Source organism: Anser cygnoides, chromosome 29 (assembly GCF_040182565.1).
Source record: "Anser cygnoides isolate HZ-2024a breed goose chromosome 29, Taihu_goose_T2T_genome, whole genome shotgun sequence".
Classification (NCBI taxonomy): domain Eukaryota; kingdom Metazoa; phylum Chordata; class Aves; order Anseriformes; family Anatidae; genus Anser; species Anser cygnoides.
Genome location: NC_089901.1, coordinates 2699100 through 2716807, shown reverse-complemented (window position 1 = coordinate 2716807; position 17708 = coordinate 2699100). Strand labels below are relative to the sequence as shown.

General features: G+C 55.7%; 1 protein-coding gene across 4 annotated transcripts; it reads left to right on the top strand.

Annotated features, from left to right (window-relative positions):
- The first annotated feature begins 3588 nt into the window (after positions 1–3588).
- Positions 3589–12869, top strand: LOC136787489 (maestro heat-like repeat-containing protein family member 7). Of its 4 annotated transcripts, XM_066984766.1 has the most exons (19): positions 3592–4577; positions 5191–5261; positions 5456–5584; positions 5725–5804; positions 5983–6106; positions 6397–6486; positions 6573–6677; positions 6821–6998; positions 7730–7836; positions 8199–8348; positions 8610–8764; positions 9046–9184; positions 9466–9603; positions 9848–10024; positions 10425–10580; positions 10850–10951; positions 11161–11263; positions 11502–11561; positions 11865–12863. In XM_066984766.1, exons 1-19 carry the CDS (start codon positions 4163–4165, stop codon positions 11990–11992), a joined length of 2607 nt encoding a protein of 868 aa, XP_066840867.1. In that variant the 5' UTR covers positions 3592–4162; the 3' UTR covers positions 11993–12863. The 4 variants fall into 4 exon arrangements, with proteins under 4 accessions (XP_066840869.1, XP_066840867.1, XP_066840870.1 ...); XM_066984768.1 differs by lacking the exon at positions 10850–10951 and having other exon boundaries at positions 3589–4577; positions 11865–12869; XM_066984769.1 differs by lacking the exon at positions 5456–5584.
- Positions 12870–17708: the final 4839 nt, after the last annotated feature.

The window sequence follows — 17708 nt, the reverse complement described above, 5'->3', positions numbered from 1 at the left end:
CTGCACCTGAGTGCAGCCAGGTGTCTAAGGAAAGCAGGTGGGAGCTGGTGCAAAGGAGCTGTAACATCCAGCTGCAGACTTTGGTGCAGAAGTGTGGTGTAAGGAAAAGTGGTGCAAGCACCAAGTAGACAATGGGAGAAATGTCAGGGCTGGGGTGGGGAGGAGCAAGGTTGTCCATGCAGTGTCAGATCTCAAGAGTCTGCTTTTCCTATCTATGCAGTTCCCCAAAGGAGACACCCTGGATCAATATCAATTAGTGAACTGAAATGCTCCAAACCGAAATTAAACTAAACGCACCCTTTAAGATGAGAAAAAAATTTTATTAGGTGCTCTTTGAAATCTTCCTCCTTAACTACACCATGAAAGCTCTCCAATTAGCTGTACAAGTCTTGAACAAAACTATGTAAGAAGCGTTAGGAGTTTCTTCATTTTAATGAGTTCCACGGTGTATTTTGGTGCTGAATTTATGAAGCTCAGGTACCGAGAGGAGAATGATGCAAGCGATTGAGAAAGTAAAGTCAGAAGAAAAAGCTGAAGTGACTTGGAGTGTTAACGGGCCCCGCTGAGGGCCGTTTCTAAGAGAGTCTCCCCAAGAACTTGTTAGAGCAGATAATTGGAGGCCATGATTACAGATAGTCAAAGGCACTGTGATGAGAAATATTTTGATGAAGCAGGAGGGCCAAGGCCTGATACCAGCTACTGGAGGGGAGATCCTGCACACCCATGTCTGGTTCGGGGCTTTTCCTGGGGTCTGTGGGATGTGGTGGGCAGTGTGATGCCAAAAGAAGAACACTGTGCTGTGGTTTAACCCGGCCGGCAGCTGAACCCCACACAGCCGTTCGCCCACCTTCCCCCCTCCCTCTCTGGGATAGGGGAGAGAAACGGGAAAGTGAAGCCTGTGAGTTGAGATAAAGACAGTTTATTAAGACAGGAAAATAATAATAATAATAATAATAATAATAATAATAATAGTACTCCTACCAATAATGTGTACGAAACAAGTGATGCACAGTGCAATTGCCCACCACCCGCTGACCGATGCCCAGCCTATCCCCGAGCAGCCGGCCCCCCACCCCGGCCAGCCACCCCCATATATTGTTTAGCATGACGCCAGATGGTATGGAATACCCCTTTGGCCGGTTTGGGTCAGCTGTCCTGGGTCTGTCCCCTCCCAGCTCCTGCTGCACCCCCAGCCTGCTCGCTGGCAGGACAGAGCGAGAAGCCGAAAAGGCCTTGGCCTGGTGTAAACACTGCTCTGCGACAATCACAACATCAGCATGTTACCAGCGCTCTTCTCAGCCTAATCCAAAACATAGCACCCTACCAGCTCCTGTGAGGAAAATTAACTGTGTCCTAACTGGAACCAGGACAACATAGGCAAAAATAATCTGAGAGGCCACAGCCCCATGGGACGTGGTGATCGGCGGCCATCTTGGCCATGGCAATCAGGAAGCAGTTGAGTTTAAAATCTTTGGTGACAGGAGGAAAACTGCCACAAAACCTGCTTTTGGCAGGGGGGTTGGACCCGATGGTCTCTTGAGGTCCCTTCCAACCCCTCCAGTTCTGTGAACTCTGGACACGGGGAGGGCAGACTTCAGGCTGCTGAGGGAACTAGTTGGGAAGGTCCCCTGAGAAGCTGCTTGGGAAGGTATCGGGGTCCATCTTTTTAAGCACCACCTCCTAAGAGCACAGGAGCAGGCGATTCCAAAATGTCGGAAGTCAAGCAGGCGGGGCAGAAGGCCAGCTTGGCTGAGCAGGGATCTTCTTCTAGAGCTTAAGGGGAAAAAGAAAGCGTGTGGCCACTGGAAGCGAGGTCGGGTGACGTGGCAGGGCTACAGAGGTGCTGTTCGCCTCTGTCGGGAGAAAATTCGTGCGGCCACAGCTCAGAGGTGAAGCTGGCTAGTACTGTGGGCGACAACACAGACATATAAATATATATAAATATATGTATTGAATATGTTAACAGCAAAAGGAGGACTAGAGGAAACATCGGTCCGTTACTTGATGAGGCTGGTCACCTCACAAGCAGGGACACAGGTGAAGCAGAGACATTTAATGCCTTTGTCGCCTCTGTCTTCAAGAGCAGTGATGGGCTCTGGGACCCAAGGGGCCCAGAGTTGGAGGGCCGTGACTGCAGTAACAAAAACCTCCCAGCCAAGCCCACCCTGGATGCATATGAGTCTATGGGGCCTGAGGGGATTCATCCCAGGGTTCTCAGAGGGCCGACTAATCCTCGTCGCGTTCTACAACTTCCTCGCGAAGGGGAGTGGAGAGGCAGGTGACCTATTCAGCGTAAACAGCAGTGATAGGACCCGCGGGAATGGTGTTAAGCTGAGGCGGGGGAAGCTTAGGCTGGACATCAGCCTGGGAGTGTCCCAGTGGGTCTGATGGCAAACGGCATCCTGGAGAGGAATCTGGAGGGGAAATGAGTGGGTAGAAAGCTGCCTGGCAGAGAAGGACCTGGGAGTTTTGGTTGATAGCCTGCTAAGAAGCTCCATGAGCTTCCCTGGCATTGAGGTCAAACTAACAGGCCTATAGTTTCCTGGGTCTACCCTCCAGCCCTTCTTGTAGACGGGCATCACGTTTGCTAGCTGCCAGTTGACTGGGACCTCCCCCGATAGCCAGGACTGCTGATAAATGATGGAAAGCGGCTTGGCCAGTTCTTCCGCCAGTTCTCTCTGTACCCTCGGGTGGATCCCATCCGGCCCCATCGACTTGCGTACATCCAAGTGCTGTAGCAGGTCGCCAAACATTTCCTCATGGATTGTGAGGGCCACATCCTGCTCCCCATCCCCTTCCAACAGCTCAGGGTACTGGGTATCCAGAGAACAACTGGTCTTGCTGTTAAAGACTGAGGTGAAGAAGGCATTAAGCACCTCAGCCTTTTCCTCATATCTCGTCACTAAGTTTCCCCTCGCATCCAGTAAAGGATGGAGATTCTCCTTAGTCCTCCTTTTCACTGAAGGAGGAAGAGGTTCTTCACCGAGAGGGTGGTCGCATGGTGGAACAGGCTCCCCAGGGACGTAGTCACTGCACCAACCCTGTCTGAATTTAAGAAGCGATTGGACTGTGCACTTAGTCACACGGTCTAAACTTTGGGCAGACCTGTGCGGTGCCAAGAGTTGGACTAGATGGTCCTTATGGGTCCCTTCCAACTCGGGATATTCTACGATTCTATGATTCTATGATAATGTCCTTGTGAGACCTCTCTCAATTATTTTTCAATGGTCTTGGGAGCCCAGAGAGGTCCAAGTTGACACTAGGCTGGCAATCGTTGTGACAGCTTTCAAGAAGGGCAAGAAAGAAGAGCCTGATAATTACGGACCTGCCAGTCTCTCTTCAGAGCCTAGTAAAAATATGGAGAAAACTGTCCTGGGCGTTACTGAAAAACACCTGAAAGACAACGCAGTCATTGGTCACAGCCTACCAAGGTTCATGAGGGGAAAGTCCTGTTTAACAAACTTAATTTCCTTTTATGACAACGTCACCCATCTAGTTGACCAAGGGAAGCCAGGTTTTGGATTTCCATCAAGTTTTCAATACTGTTTCTCCCAGTATCCTTCTGGACAAAATGTCCGTTGTACAGCTAGATAAATGCATGCTGTTTAGGGTGAAAAATTGGCTGATGCCAGGTGAGCAAGGTGGAGATAAATTAACTTGGCTACAACGCTAATGATGAGCTTTGCGCAGTGGCCAATTGCTGGCTGGCTTGAGGCGCGTGTCTCGGGGCGCCTTCTGCTCAAGAGCCATCAGGAGACCGTGTCTTTCATCCCTTCAGGTCTGCCCCTTTCCAACTCGGGATATTCTAGGATTCCAAGTGTGGCGCCCAGCATTTGGCCTTGAATGCCACGCAGCTGGATGCGGCCCGTCGATCCAGCCTGTCCGGATCCCTCTGCAGAGCCTTCCTGCCCTCAAGCGGATCAACCCTCCTGCCCAGCTTGGTGCCGCCCGCGAACGTACGGCGCCCGGACGCCCGGGACCCACCCAGCCCAGGCGCGTGTCACACTGGGACCCTTTGTGACATCACCTGATGACACCCCAGGGGTCCGCCTTATAAGAGTGCAGCCGTGGCTCGGACCCTCAGTGTCGGTGCACGGCAGTGACGGACAGGGCAGGAGCACAGGGCCTTCGAGGAGTCCCCGAGCACAGCCCACGTCCCGCAATGCCGCAACCGCCCGCCCACAGGAGCCGCCGTTTTATCCTTGTGACCTCACCCACTCCAGAGACTCTTTCTGAATCCGATGAGGAGGGAGATATCCCCCCCAGGCAGCCCAGGCTGGCCTGGCAGGAGACCTGGTCTTCTGAGGGCAGCAGCCGGCCAGCAGAGGACAGCTTGCTGGCAGAGGGCAGCAGCCCGGCCGCAGAAAGCAGCCCGGCAGAGGAAAGCAGCCCGGCAGCGGAAAGCAGCCCGGCAGCGGACAGCAGCCCGGCAGCGGAAAGCAGCCCGGCAGCAGAAAGCAGCCCGGCCGCGGAAAGCAGCCCGGCAGCAGAAAGCAGCCCGGCCGCGGAAAGCAGCCCGGCCGCGGAAAGCAGCCCGGCAGCGGACAGCAAGGACGAGTCGCAGCTGCTGGATCCCAGTGAGTCAGGGTCACGGGGATGGGGTGGGGAGGGTTGGGGACAGCGAGACCCCTGCTTGACTCCAGGACTCCTTTCCTGGCTAACCCGGCGGGTGGGCCCGACGGTGCTGAGCTTCCTCCACAGCACCACAGGACCCCGGGACGCTTTGGGCTGGGGGGGACGTCAGCGATCACGACGCCTCCCCCCAGCCCAGGCTGCCCAAAGCCCACCCAGCCTGGCCGTGGGCAGCGCCAGGGAGGGGGCACCGCAGCCTGCGCCAGGGCCTCACCACCCTGGGCGTGAAGGATAGAAATCCCTCCCTGACCGAAAGAAACCTGCCCTCTTTTGGGTTAAAGCCGTCACCCCTTGTCCTGTCGCTGCGCTCCCTGATGAAGATCCCCCCCAGCTTTCCCGGAGGCCCCTTTGGGCACTGGGAGGCCGCAGCGAGGTCCCCCCGCAGCCTTCTCCAGGCTCCACAAGCCCAGCTCCCTCAGCCTCTCTTCCCAGCAGAGCTCCTGCAGCCTCTGGGCATCCTCGCGGCCTCCCCACGTCCTTCTGGGGCTGGGGCCCTTCCTCTCCTCACTCCTGCATTCAGCCCCTCTCTGCAGCACTCTTTGCTTTCCTCCTTTCCAGATAAGGCATGGAAACTGTGCAAAGATTCGGCCATGGAATTCATCGAGGCTTATGTCAGCGGCACAGAAAAGGTAACGGCAACCGCTTGCATCGCAGCCGTGCTCCTGGCGCTGCCACGGCTCTGCTGCGGGGCTGCTGGAGGGCTGCTGGCTGGGCAGAGCCGTGGCCTCCGGGCGTCCCACACAGCTCCAGACCCCTCAAGGCTTTGGTCCTGCGGGCCGTGGGTGTCCCCCTAACGCTCTGTTGGTGTCTTTGTGGCTGCCAGGACAAGGAGGAGCAGAAGATGCTGTTCCTCAGCAAAATCTGCGCTCTGTGCAGAACTGTTTCGGAGAAGGGCTTGACGCTGGACTTGCATGCCTTCTGCCGCAAAAATAAGCTGGTGGAGAACATCATGGTGAGAGGATGTGCGGCGGGTTGGGGAAGGGGCAAGACCCCCGGCACCAGCCCCCTGGGAGGCCGGGGCTGGGGCAGCGCTGGCTCTGCTGGTGCTGGGTGCCGGCAGCTGCAAGGTCTCATCCCGCTTGTGCTCTGCAGGCGCTGCTGGAAAAGGAGCCCATGGACAGCTTGAACACAGAATTTCGGCAGAAGGCCATGGAGACCATCGCCGTCCTCAGGTGAGTGCCCAGCCCCTGGTTGGGCCAGCACATCCCCAGGGCAATGTCCTGGTGGCCCTGAAGCTGGCAGGGAGGCTGCCCGTCCCTCCCAGGGATGCCTGGCCAAGGGAGGTCCGTGTCCTCCTTCATAAGCCTCGAGGCACTGCGTCCAACAGGCTCCTCTCTCTCTCTCCCTCAGCAACACCGTGCCGAGAGCACTGCACGGCAAAAAGGAGAGTCTCCGGCATGCGTGCTACAGGAGCGTCTTCTTTCTGCCTCCGGAGTCGGATGTGCCAGAGACAGAAAGAGTGCTCTACACCAAGGTATGTGCTGGGCGAGGTACCGGCGCCCCCAGTCCTGCTGAGCTGCTGCCTTGCTTCCCCGTGCTGAGACAACTGGAGACCAGTGCAGGGCCGGGGCCCAGATTTGCTTTCCCAGCCTCATCCCTTCTTCCCCTTCCCCTTCCCTGGCCTGATCCAGTGCTGCAGGAGGTCTGCACGCAGCAGCTTTTTAGCCCCAAAGCCACCCCTGGGCTCCAGAGGGGCTCAGAGCCAGCTCCTGGGGCTGAGAAGGGCCACAGAAATAATTCAGTGATCATCTGTCCTCCTTGCAGACTATGAATGCCATGGACCCCATGCTGGTGGCCTTCGTACGCAACTGTCCCACCGCCAGCGTCAGCGCAGAGTTGCAGAATATCTTGGAGGTTTGGCATTTGCAAAGAATTTCCAAAGAATCCTCTCAGGTCACATTTGCAGACCCCTGTCAGCCCAGCAACTTCTCTCCTTGCAGGTGCTGCTGGACTTTGCTGGCTCCAGAAACTCAACTGTGCGTGAGAGAGCTGTGACGAGGATTGAGAGGCTGAGTGATTTCATCCTGTCGTATTTTGTGGCCGACGTAAGGAACAAGGAACCCTCCACCCTTTCCTGCATGCCAGAGAATCCTCCTTTGCCCCTGCTCTTCCCTCCCCAGACCCTGCTCTCTCAGGGGCCGGCTCTGCCTCCACTAAGCCCTTTGTCTCTCCTCCCTCCCTCCCCCAGATCTCAGACTACAATGAAAAACACAAGGACAGCCACGATGATCCCAGAGAGCTCTACATCCCCATCCTGGGCCAGCTGCTGGGCCACCTCTTCATTGTCAGCTGTGGCACAGATTCCGTCAGTTGCACAGCTTTGGGTGCTCTTTTTCGCTTCTACGAAATCATCTCAGATGGAAGAGGTAAGAGAAGGTGTGGTGGGCAGCGTCCGTCTGCACACAGACATCTGCTGGTATGTCTGCTTCTTTTCCCCGAGTATTGTGAAGGATTGTTCTTTTGCTTGGTGGAGGCTGTCCATGAAAGTCTGCCAGGGTCCCTGACCTCCTCTGCTCCTCACAGCAGCTTCCCGCAGGACTCTGGCTATCGTTTTCCACAGAAGCTAAACGCTCACCTCATGTCCAGGAGCAGTTCTCTGCTGCTGTCCTTCTCAACCCTCCCCAGCTCACCTACCACGCCGTTTCGCGGTATTCCCCAGTCTAAGCCATCAATCGGTTGCCACTTCCCAAACCACATCTTCCCTGAGGAGTGAACAGCAGAGCCAGCCGTGCATCACCAGGGATGGTGACGCCCTCCAGAATTCTCCTTGACTGTTTGCTCCCTGCCGTCTTGCAAGCAGATGGCAGGGAGCTTCCTGCACATCCCGACCCCGAGCAGAAGGGGTCTGTGACACGCTGCTACCCCCACGGCACCCAGCGCCATTGCTTCTCCTCCTTCTGCATCATCCCTGAGGTCCCTCTTGCTCCCAGCAGCCGTCACCCTGTGCTTTACATCCCTGCCCACCGCTCTCCTCACCTACTGAGGGGTCTGAGCCTCCCTCCTCAGCCATTCCTAGTGAAAGTGCTTTTCACCATTTGGCAAGCTTGTTGGCAAAGATGCTCTTCCCTACTGACTCTTCGGTGTTCCCCCTGTTTAGAATGCTCGCTGACAAAGGACATGGAAAATTACGCAGAGAGACGCAAGAATTTGAAGGATACAGCATTTCCTTTCACTGTAATGTCCACTCCCTGTGATATTGCCAAGGTAATGAGCTCTGGCCTTGCTGGGAATCTTGTCCGTAGCATCAGCAGGCAACTCGTGTGAGCAAAGGGGTCCAGAACCGCTGGGGCTGGCACAGCCACACTCGCCCTGGTGAGAGGGTTCCTCTTGTCCCGAAGCTGGGGCTATGCGAAGGCTGCTCCCCTGTGTCCCGGCAGCAGCTCCAGCCCTCCTGGCCACCAGCAAGCCCTGGTTACCTGCAGGGCCAGCACTCTGTCCCCGTACGCCCCATCCTCACTCCCTCCCCCTGAGGGCCCTCTCTCCGGAGCTGCCCGTGCTGCTCAGCTAAGCAGCACCCTTGGGACACTCAGTGCGGCATGTCCTCCCTCCCCTCCTCCTTCCCACAGGCGTTTGGAGGATTCCTCTTCCCTTCCGAGAGGCTGGACATCATCCTCACAGCCCTTGAAGCTTTACCAGACTCCAGCATCCATGACAAGAAGGGGGCCTGCAGCTTGCTGGATGCAGCCTTGGATGACCCTGACTACTGGCTGACAGATGTAAGTGGCCTGTGGCCATTGCCCTGCCCTTGAGCTCTTTCAGGCGTTGATCCTCCCTCTCTTCCTCTCTCCCTCTTTCCTTTATTCCCTCCCTTCTTCTCTCGCTTCCTCCCTCCCTCCCTCCCTGCCACATGGAGGTCTCTTGGGCTCCAGAAGCCACGTGAAGGCAGCAGAGAGCAATGGAAGGGGCCAAGGTTTCAGTGGCAGCTGTGGAAATGGCTGCAGTCCGGTGGACACACCATTCCCACCTTGTCCCCCCAGGTGCCAACGATCATGGATTGCATCAGGAAAAACCTGGACAGCATCCACACGGCATCAGCGCGGCGCTGCCTGGACTCCCTGCTTCTCCAGCTGACCAACCTGATGTCCAGGGAAGAAGTCAAGAACCTGCTGCAGTTCTCCCCGCCAAGTGACAGGTCAGCAGCCTGTCACTCCACCAGCACAGCCCTCCATCCCACCCATGTTTTCCAGCCCCACTGGGCCAGCCAGGGCTGCAGCAGCCCAGCTGTCCAAGGCAGCCCAGAGCCCCCCTGCCCCCAGGGAACGCCAGCTCAGACCCTTCCTGCTTGCCCAGGCTGGGCCCCCAGCGCTCCCCAAGTCACAGGGGCTGCAGGACAGCCTGGGTCCTACGGGGCTGGCCCGGGCCGTGGCCCTGCGGCTGAGGCAGCCCCACTGACAGAGTATTCTGTGCTTGCAGCACTGCCCTGGGCATGTGGGAGGTGGTCCTGGCAATGCCGCAGACCTTGCAGAAGGTTTTAAACGCGCTGATGGAAGACTTGCCACTGCGCAACTGGTGCACCGCGGTCACAGAAGACACCTGCATCCGTCGCTTGGCTGTGAGTTCCCAGATGAAACCTTGCTCCCAGCAGGGCTGCGCGTGGCCCTTCAGGCACACAGGCACAGCCCTGTCCCCATCTACCCCCAACCTGCCAGCTCCCCCAGGGCGTACGGACACATCGTCCCTGGGGCCGGCAGGGCCGGCAAGCCCCCGTAACCAGCCGCGCCTGGTGCCTTTGGTGCCAGCTCGCGCTGCTCCATCCCTGCCCAAAGGCGGGAGAAGAAGAGGCTGCAGGGAGCCCTGCAGGCCCTGCCAGGCTCCCCCTGCTCTTTCTTGCAGATGCTGGCCCAGAATCACGTTTCGGAAGAGGAGTTTGGTAACCCAGTGCACCTGCAGAGTTACCTGAAGCACCCAAGCCCAGCGATGCGCTTGATGGCTCTCAAAGGGCTCTCCACCGTGTCAGAGAGCCCTGAGAAGGTGAGCGGGCCATCGTCAAGCAAAGCCATGTTGGCAGCCTGGGGCTTTGCTCTTCTGCCCTCCCGTCCCTCCCCGTTGCTCTCCCCGCATCCCTGTAGTGCGCCCGCGGCCACTGCTTGCAGGAGGCGATTGCCGTGCCAGCTGCCAGGAAGCAAGGCAGGAGGCTGGTGCTCAGGAACCAGAGCCCTTTGCCCAGGGTGGTCTCTCACGGCTTCACGGAAGGGAAACTGTGTCTTTCCTACAGGCAAGAAAAATTCAGGTCGTGCTGCCAGACATCCTGGAGGCCCTGCAGGACACCAACGCAGACGTCGTGCTGAAGGCCCTGCTTGTGCTGCGGAACGTGATGGCTCGTGTGGAGAGGAGAGAGGCCGGTCGCACGGCTCTGCAGCTGGCTGAGAAGCTCCTGCCACTCTTTGACCACGTAAGTGTGCTGCGGGAGCCCGAGCCCTCAGCTGGGCCCCCTGTAATGAGGGCTGCCCTTCAGCCCGGCCCTGTGGGCAGCACTCAGGCAGGGCCTCGCCAGTCTCCTCGTCAGCCCAGCCGCTGGGGAGCTCTGCTTGGACATGGCTGGTGCGGCCGGTGGCGAAAGTGGGGTGGCTGGCGGGCAGCCTGTGCTGGCAACCGACTGCGTTGCCTTTCACGGGCACCAGGCCTTGCAGCTGCCCCGGCAGGGCTGCTGAGCAGCTCCTCTGGGAAGGATCCAGCGCCGAAGCATCTCCCAGTTCTGCGATCTCCCTTCGCGTCAGCCACGCTAATGCCCCTGCTCCCCATGGGCGGGCAGCAGCTGTTGCTGAAATTCATCCTGTCCTCCTCCCTGCCAGGAGTCCAGCCAGGTGCGGGAGCACTCCATCTGCCTCTTCCAAGCCGTGACGGAGGCTGTGCTGCGGCAAAGGAAGAGGGCACTGAAGAGGACAGTGCACAGCAGCCTTCTCCCACTCTACTTTCGGATGAGAGACCAGAGTGAGAGCGTAGCAAAGGTACAGATCTCAGAGCTGACCAGTTACGTGGGCGAGGGTGTGCCGACACCACAGGGATGCTCTGGGGGATCCCTGGCCGGCAGCGTGAGCTGCCTCCGATGGCGGCTGTCCCGTGTCCTTGCCCTGGCCATGGAACCCCGTGCACGCCGTCCCCCACCACAGCCTCCCGGAACGCGCTGGGAAAGGCTCGCAGCCCTGCCAAGAGGAGGGGACAGAGGGTCTCCTTCCCAAGGCTGTGCTGCCATGTCCCAACCTCTGCTGCTCCACAGGCCTCTGGGGAAGCTCTCGTCGTCGCTGCAGAGTTTCTGCGACGCAAAGAACTCAAGCACTTGGCCCAGACAAAACAGACCTGCAGGATCGGGGAGTGCTTGGTAAGGACGACCCCACAGGCCCCAGCCCCAGCTGGGCAAACGTGCCCGGCCAGAGCCCGCTGCCTGCAGCCGCATCCTCGCTCCCTTCCTTCCAGCACAGAGCCCCAGGGGGCTCTTCTGCAGGCCCCTCTGCCCTCCCTGCCCCCAGGATGCTGGAGGAGACCCTGGGGAGGGTCTGCAAGCCCCGTGACCTTGTGTTCTCTCTCCAGCTGCAGCAGGACGGAGGCAGAGTAGAAGAATACCTGCAGCAGAGCCAGCCCTACCTGCAGGACTCCCAGACCGTCTTGCGACTTGAGGCCGTCAGGTTCATTGGTGAGCCCAGCCCCTGGGTCCCTCTTTGGGCAGCCTTTGGCAGCCCCAGGCACTGCCCTGGCAGCGAGGCGCAGCCCTGTTGCCCCCAGAGCCCCCCGACTGGGCCCTTGCTCCAGCCCCCCTCGGGCAATGACCTTGCTGGGGTGCAGGAGGGGGCACAGCCTGGCTGGCCAGGCCAGGGGCTGCGCTGCTGGGAGCGTGCTGGGGAGCGGGGCTCTGATGGGAACTCTGTGTCTAGGGCTTGCTGCGCGCTACTCCGGGGACCAGAGCGAGGAGAAGCAGAATGAAATCATCAGCGGTGAGTGAGGGCAGTGGTGTGTGTGCTAGGGCTGGGGGGACAGGGGCAGAGGCCCCCATGCCTTGCCCTGCTCCAGGGAAATGCTTCGGGGCGGAGGAGCAACGCAGGCATAGGAAGGAGGGAGAGGAGACGGGGGAGCCCGGCATGTCAGGGAATGCCCTCCCAGCCTGGAGTTGGGCAGTGCTGCTGAAAGGGTTGAGTGTCGAAAGGGAAGAGTCGAGTGGGGCTGGCATGGTCTGCAGGGGATGCCTGGGGATCTCTGCAAGGAGTGGGTTTTCATCTCTGCTCTTCTTTCTTTGGCAGTCCTCCGGTCTTCAGGGAAGGATGTGGAACCCATGGTCAGATGCCTGGCAGCTCAGACCATCATGATCCTGGCGTCAAGGCGTAACAGAACGTCAGGACGGAGATTTCGACAGCTGTGGTGCTGCTAGCCACGCAGCACTCCTCAAAACATCAATATATATCTTAATAGAACCGGGTTCTTGTCTCATTATTCCAGCAGCTCCTTCCAAGTGACTCGGTGCCGTGACGCTGAGCTAACTTGGAGGCTACCAAGGACGTCTTTTCCCGGGGCCCGGTGACTGCTTGGTGCCTACTCAATGAAAGAGTCACAGAACCGCTGCGGTTGGAAAAGGCCCTTCAGCTCAAGTCCAACCGTCAGCTAACACTACCAGGCCCACCACAAAAGCACGGCCCTTAGCACCAAGTCCACACATTTCTTTAATAGCTCCAGGCCACATTTGGAAGAGGCTTCCAGGCTTCTGGGTTTGCCCTGAGCAGCCCCTTTTGTTACTGTGCTGCTAGCAGGGAGGCCAGCTGTGACCCGGGGCTGCACATTGCCTGCTGCTGCCTGCAGCCACAGGGATGTCACTGTAGAGACAACAGGAGTGTCACCAACATACATGAGATCTGAGGGCTTATCCAGGGACAAGAATCACAATGTGGAAGCCGAAAGAGAGCAGCAGTGAAAAGGCCACGTCCTGCTGCTGGCCATGGCCATGGCTCCAGGGAAGCAGCAGCCCCGACCCAAAGGCAGCAGAGAGGCAGAGCCCAGCGGGCAGTGAGGTGGAGCCCCGAGGGCCACCGGGGCTGCTCCTCCATGTGGCAGCTGGGCTCTTGGACCCGAGCCCCTCCTGCATGCTGGAGCTGCTCCCCCAGCTCCAGAGGAGATGGGAAGAGATGGCAGCTGAGACCAGTGAAGTTCTGATGCTTTCTTTATTTTCGTTATCTCTACTGGAAGCCTCGTTCTAAAGGAAAATGAAAGAATGAGGGGAAAAAAAAGAATAATTAGTAGAAAGGAGAAGGAGAAGAAGAAGGAGAAGAAGAAATCAAATCATAGTACCTGGGAAATAATAATAAAGAAAAATAAGTACAGGAAATCGTCCAATGTGATTTTTCAGATAACCTGTGATTATCTGAATCACAGAGGCACAATGCAATGCTTTTTGCCTTCTACCACTACAGCACAGTATGTAGGACTGTCCCGTACTCTGTGCATTGACCTGACGGGTCATTTCACACTATTTACTTTCATATCCCTGTTGGAAGGGGATGATTCACAAACTGGGGTAAGCTGATGGGTTCTGCCTCAGCCCTTTGAAGTGTCCTGCTCTTGAGTCTTTCAGCCTGAGATTGCCACAGATGACCCCTGATGGTAAATGGCTGTTCAGCTGCTAACTAGGAATAAGGGAGAGTATATTGGGTCTTCCAGTGGCCATTTCAACTTTAGGTGAATCCCAAGAACCCACTGAACAAGGGTGTTGTCTTTGAAGGGGTCTCATGTGTTGGGCTGGGCTGGCGTTATTGGGACAAAGACCACTGCTGGCAGTGGACATGCTCTGGTATCTCCACCTGGCTCCATCTGCATCCTCCAAAGGGCTCTGGTCTCTCGCATGTCCTGCTTGCTTACTGTCTTGACAGCAGAGCTCTGCCTGAATACCCAGTAATATCTTTAGTACTTGGGTAAAAGAGCAACTACTCGTCACCTCAAATGTTTCAATCCTTTTTATAAAACATTACACGCTTTGTGTGTAATTTCTATCATGAAGAAATGTGAATTTTCAGGATGTATATTCATCGCTGGAGAAGAAATCCTGAAGTTCACCTGTACTTGCATTGTCATCGCTTTGTCTAGCATGGTGTGCTCCCTCACCTTCCAGGCACATCCACAAGTTTTGATTAAACAGACCCTGCTGAATGTCCCCTTTCCAGCCGCCTGTCTGGACCTATGCACTTCCCTTGGTTCTCCTGGTTTGCCCTCCCCTTACTCTTTGATCATTAAACTGCTCTCACAGACCCAGTTGCTGCTTTGAGCTTCAGGTAGAAGCAGCCCAGCTTGTCCATCTATCAGCAGTCTGTCTAATTGTTTCCTTACCAAGATCCTCATCATTTCTCATTGAGTTCATATGATATGGATTAATAATAGCACTATCATTTTTAATTGCCTGTCTATCAGTATAAAATACTTCTACAGTCATTCTTTTGTGAAGGTAAACGTCACAGGAGGCATACACGATGAGCTTGCTTTGTTTTCTGGATAATTGCAGCGTGTTTTCACGTTCTTTGGCTGGAAATAGGAAAAACCCTTCTGCACCTGAGTGCAGCCAGGTGTCTAAGGAAAGCAGGTGGGAGCTGGTGCAAAGGAGCTGTAACATCCAGCTGCAGACTTTGGTGCAGAAGTGTGGTGTAAGGAAAAGTGGTGCAAGCACCAAGTAGACAATGGGAGAAATGTCAGGGCTGGGGTGGGGAGGAGCAAGGTTGTCCATGCAGTGTCAGATCTCAAGAGTCTGCTTTTCCTATCTATGCAGTTCCCCAAAGGAGACACCCTGGATCAATATCAATTAGTGAACTGAAATGCTCCAAACCGAAATTAAACTAAACGCACCCTTTAAGATGAGAAAAAAATTTTATTAGGTGCTCTTTGAAATCTTCCTCCTTAACTACACCATGAAAGCTCTCCAATTAGCTGTACAAGTCTTGAACAAAACTATGTAAGAAGCGTTAGGAGTTTCTTCATTTTAATGAGTTCCACGGTGTATTTTGGTGCTGAATTTATGAAGCTCAGGTACCGAGAGGAGAATGATGCAAGCGATCGAGAAAGTAAAGTCAGAAGAAAAAGCTGAAGTGACTTGGAGTGTTAACGGGCCCCGCTGAGGGCCGTTACTAAGAGAGTCTCCCCAAGAACTTGTTAGAGCAGATAATTGGAGGCCATGATTACAGATAGTCAAAGGCACTGTGATGAGAAATATTTTGATGAAGCAGGAGGGCCAAGGCCTGATACCAGCTACTGGAGGGGAGATCCTGCACACCCATGTCTGGTTCGGGGCTTTTCCTGGGGTCTGTGGGATGTGGTGGGCAGTGTGATGCCAAAAGAAGAACACTGTGCTGTGGTTTAACCCGGCCGGCAGCTGAACCCCACACAGCCGTTCGCCCACCTTCCCCCCTCCCTCTCTGGGATAGGGGAGAGAAACGGGAAAGTGAAGCCTGTGAGTTGAGATAAAGACAGTTTATTAAGACAGGAAAATAATAATAATAATAATAATAATAATAATAATAATAGTACTCCTACCAATAATGTGTATGAAACAAGTGATGCACAGTGCAATTGCCCACCACCCGCTGACCGATGCCCAGCCTATTCCCGAGCAGCCGGCCCCCCACCCCGGCCAGCCACCCCCATATATTGTTTAGCATGACGTCAGATGGTATGGAATACCCCTTTGGCCGGTTTGGGTCAGCTGTCCTGGGTCTGTCCCCTCCCAGCTCCTGCTGCACCCCCAGCCTGCTCGCTGGCAGGACAGAGCGAGAAGCCGAAAAGGCCTTGGCCTGGTGTAAACACTGCTCTGCGACAATCACAACATCAGCATGTTACCAGCGCTCTTCTCAGCCTAATCCAAAACATAGCACCCTACCAGCTCCTGTGAGGAAAATTAACTGTGTCCTAACTGGAACCAGGACAACATAGGCAAAAATAATCTGAGAGGCCACAGCCCCATGGGACGTGGTGATCGGCGGCCATCTTGGCCATGGCAATCAGGAAGCAGTTGAGTTTAAAATCTTTGGTGACAGGAGGAAAACTGCCACAAAACCTGCTTTTGGCAGGGGGGTTGGACCCGATGGTCTCTTGAGGTCCCTTCCAACCCCTCCAGTTCTGTGAACTCTGGACACGGGGAGGGCAGACTTCAGGCTGCTGAGGGAACTAGTTGGGAAGGTCCCCTGAGAAGCTGCTTGGGAAGGTATCGGGGTCCATCTTTTTAAGCACCACCTCCTAAGAGCACAGGAGCAGGCGATTCCAAAATGTCGGAAGTCAAGCAGGCGGGGCAGAAGGCCAGCTTGGCTGAGCAGGGATCTTCTTCTAGAGCTTAAGGGGAAAAAGAAAGCGTGTGGCCACTGGAAGCGAGGTCGGGTGACGTGGCAGGGCTACAGAGGTGCTGTTCGCCTCTGTCGGGAGAAAATTCGTGCGGCCAAAGCTCAGAGGTGAAGCTGGCTAGTACTGTGGGCGACAACACAGACATATAAATATATATAAATATATGTATTGAATATGTTAACAGCAAAAGGAGGACTAGAGGAAACATCGGTCCGTTACTTGATGAGGCTGGTCACCTCACAAGCAGGGACACAGGTGAAGCAGAGACATTTAATGCCTTTGTCGCCTCTGTCTTCAAGAGCAGTGATGGGCTCTGGGACCCAAGGGGCCCAGAGTTGGAGGGCCGTGACTGCAGTAACAAAAACCTCCCAGCCAAGCCCACCCTGGATGCATATGAGTCTATGGGGCCTGAGGGGATTCATCCCAGGGTTCTCAGAGGGCCGACTAATCCTCGTCGCGTTCTACAACTTCCTCGCGAAGGGGAGTGGAGAGGCAGGTGACCTATTCAGCGTAAACAGCAGTGATAGGACCCGCGGGAATGGTGTTAAGCTGAGGCGGGGGAAGCTTAGGCTGGACATCAGCCTGGGAGTGTCCCAGTGGGTCTGATGGCAAACGGCATCCTGGAGAGGAATCTGGAGGGGAAATGAGTGGGTAGAAAGCTGCCTGGCAGAGAAGGACCTGGGAGTTTTGGTTGATAGCCTGCTAAGAAGCTCCATGAGCTTCCCTGGCATTGAGGTCAAACTAACAGGCCTATAGTTTCCTGGGTCTACCCTCCAGCCCTTCTTGTAGACGGGCATCACGTTTGCTAGCTGCCAGTTGACTGGGACCTCCCCCGATAGCCAGGACTGCTGATAAATGATGGAAAGCGGCTTGGCCAGTTCTTCCGCCAGTTCTCTCTGTACCCTCGGGTGGATCCCATCCGGCCCCATCGACTTGCGTACATCCAAGTGCTGTAGCAGGTCGCCAAACATTTCCTCATGGATTGTGAGGGCCACATCCTGCTCCCCATCCCCTTCCAACAGCTCAGGGTACTGGGTATCCAGAGAACAACTGGTCTTGCTGTTAAAGACTGAGGTGAAGAAGGCATTAAGCACCTCAGCCTTTTCCTCATATCTCGTCACTAAGTTTCCCCTCGCATCCAGTAAAGGATGGAGATTCTCCTTAGTCCTCCTTTTCACGTTAATGTATTTATAAAAGCATTTTCTGTTATCTTTAACAGCAGTAGCCAGATTGAGTTCCAGATGAGCTTTGGCCTTTCTAATTTTGTCCCTGCACATCCTTACAACATCCTTATAATCATTCTCAGTGACCCAACCTCATTTCCAAAGATCATAAACCTGCTTTTTTCTCCTAAGCTACGTGTGCCCCTGATCCTTTCACCCATTGTCCCAAGGCCCTGAAGTCCCCCTTGATTGCCCTCGGACTTCTCTTTGCCACTTTGAAGCTGCCGTTGGGACAGAACAGTAATGGATGATGCTCAGAGGGCCTTACTGGGTGAGTGAGCTTTCTAGAAACATCTTTTACCCTGTTCTGCTGGGAGGCAACAGACTTCCCAATGGGTTGGGTCAGGTCGGCATATGCGGCCCTCTGTTCTCCTCAGAAGGGAGTTGCCTATGACAGTTACCCTTCTGTTTTTCTTGATGAAGGTGGTTGTGATACTGGGGGAAGGCTGACTTGCCCTAGGCAACCCCTCCAACCTGGATGGACCTTCATGCACATCATCATTTGTGTGTCCGTTAGTTCCAGAGCCTGTTGTATCAGGGCACCTGGGAAGGTGA

Coding starts and splice junctions, on each gene's coding strand:
- LOC136787489 (XM_066984766.1), top strand. CDS start 4,163: ATGCCGCAACCGCCCGCCCACAGGAGCCGCCGTTTTATCCTTGTGACC. Junction 6,678..6,820: donor TGTCGTATTTTGTGGCCGAC/GTAAGGAACAAG, acceptor TCCCTCCCCCAG/ATCTCAGACTACAATGAAAA. Junction 10,025..10,424: donor TCCTGCCACTCTTTGACCAC/GTAAGTGTGCTG, acceptor CCTCCCTGCCAG/GAGTCCAGCCAGGTGCGGGA.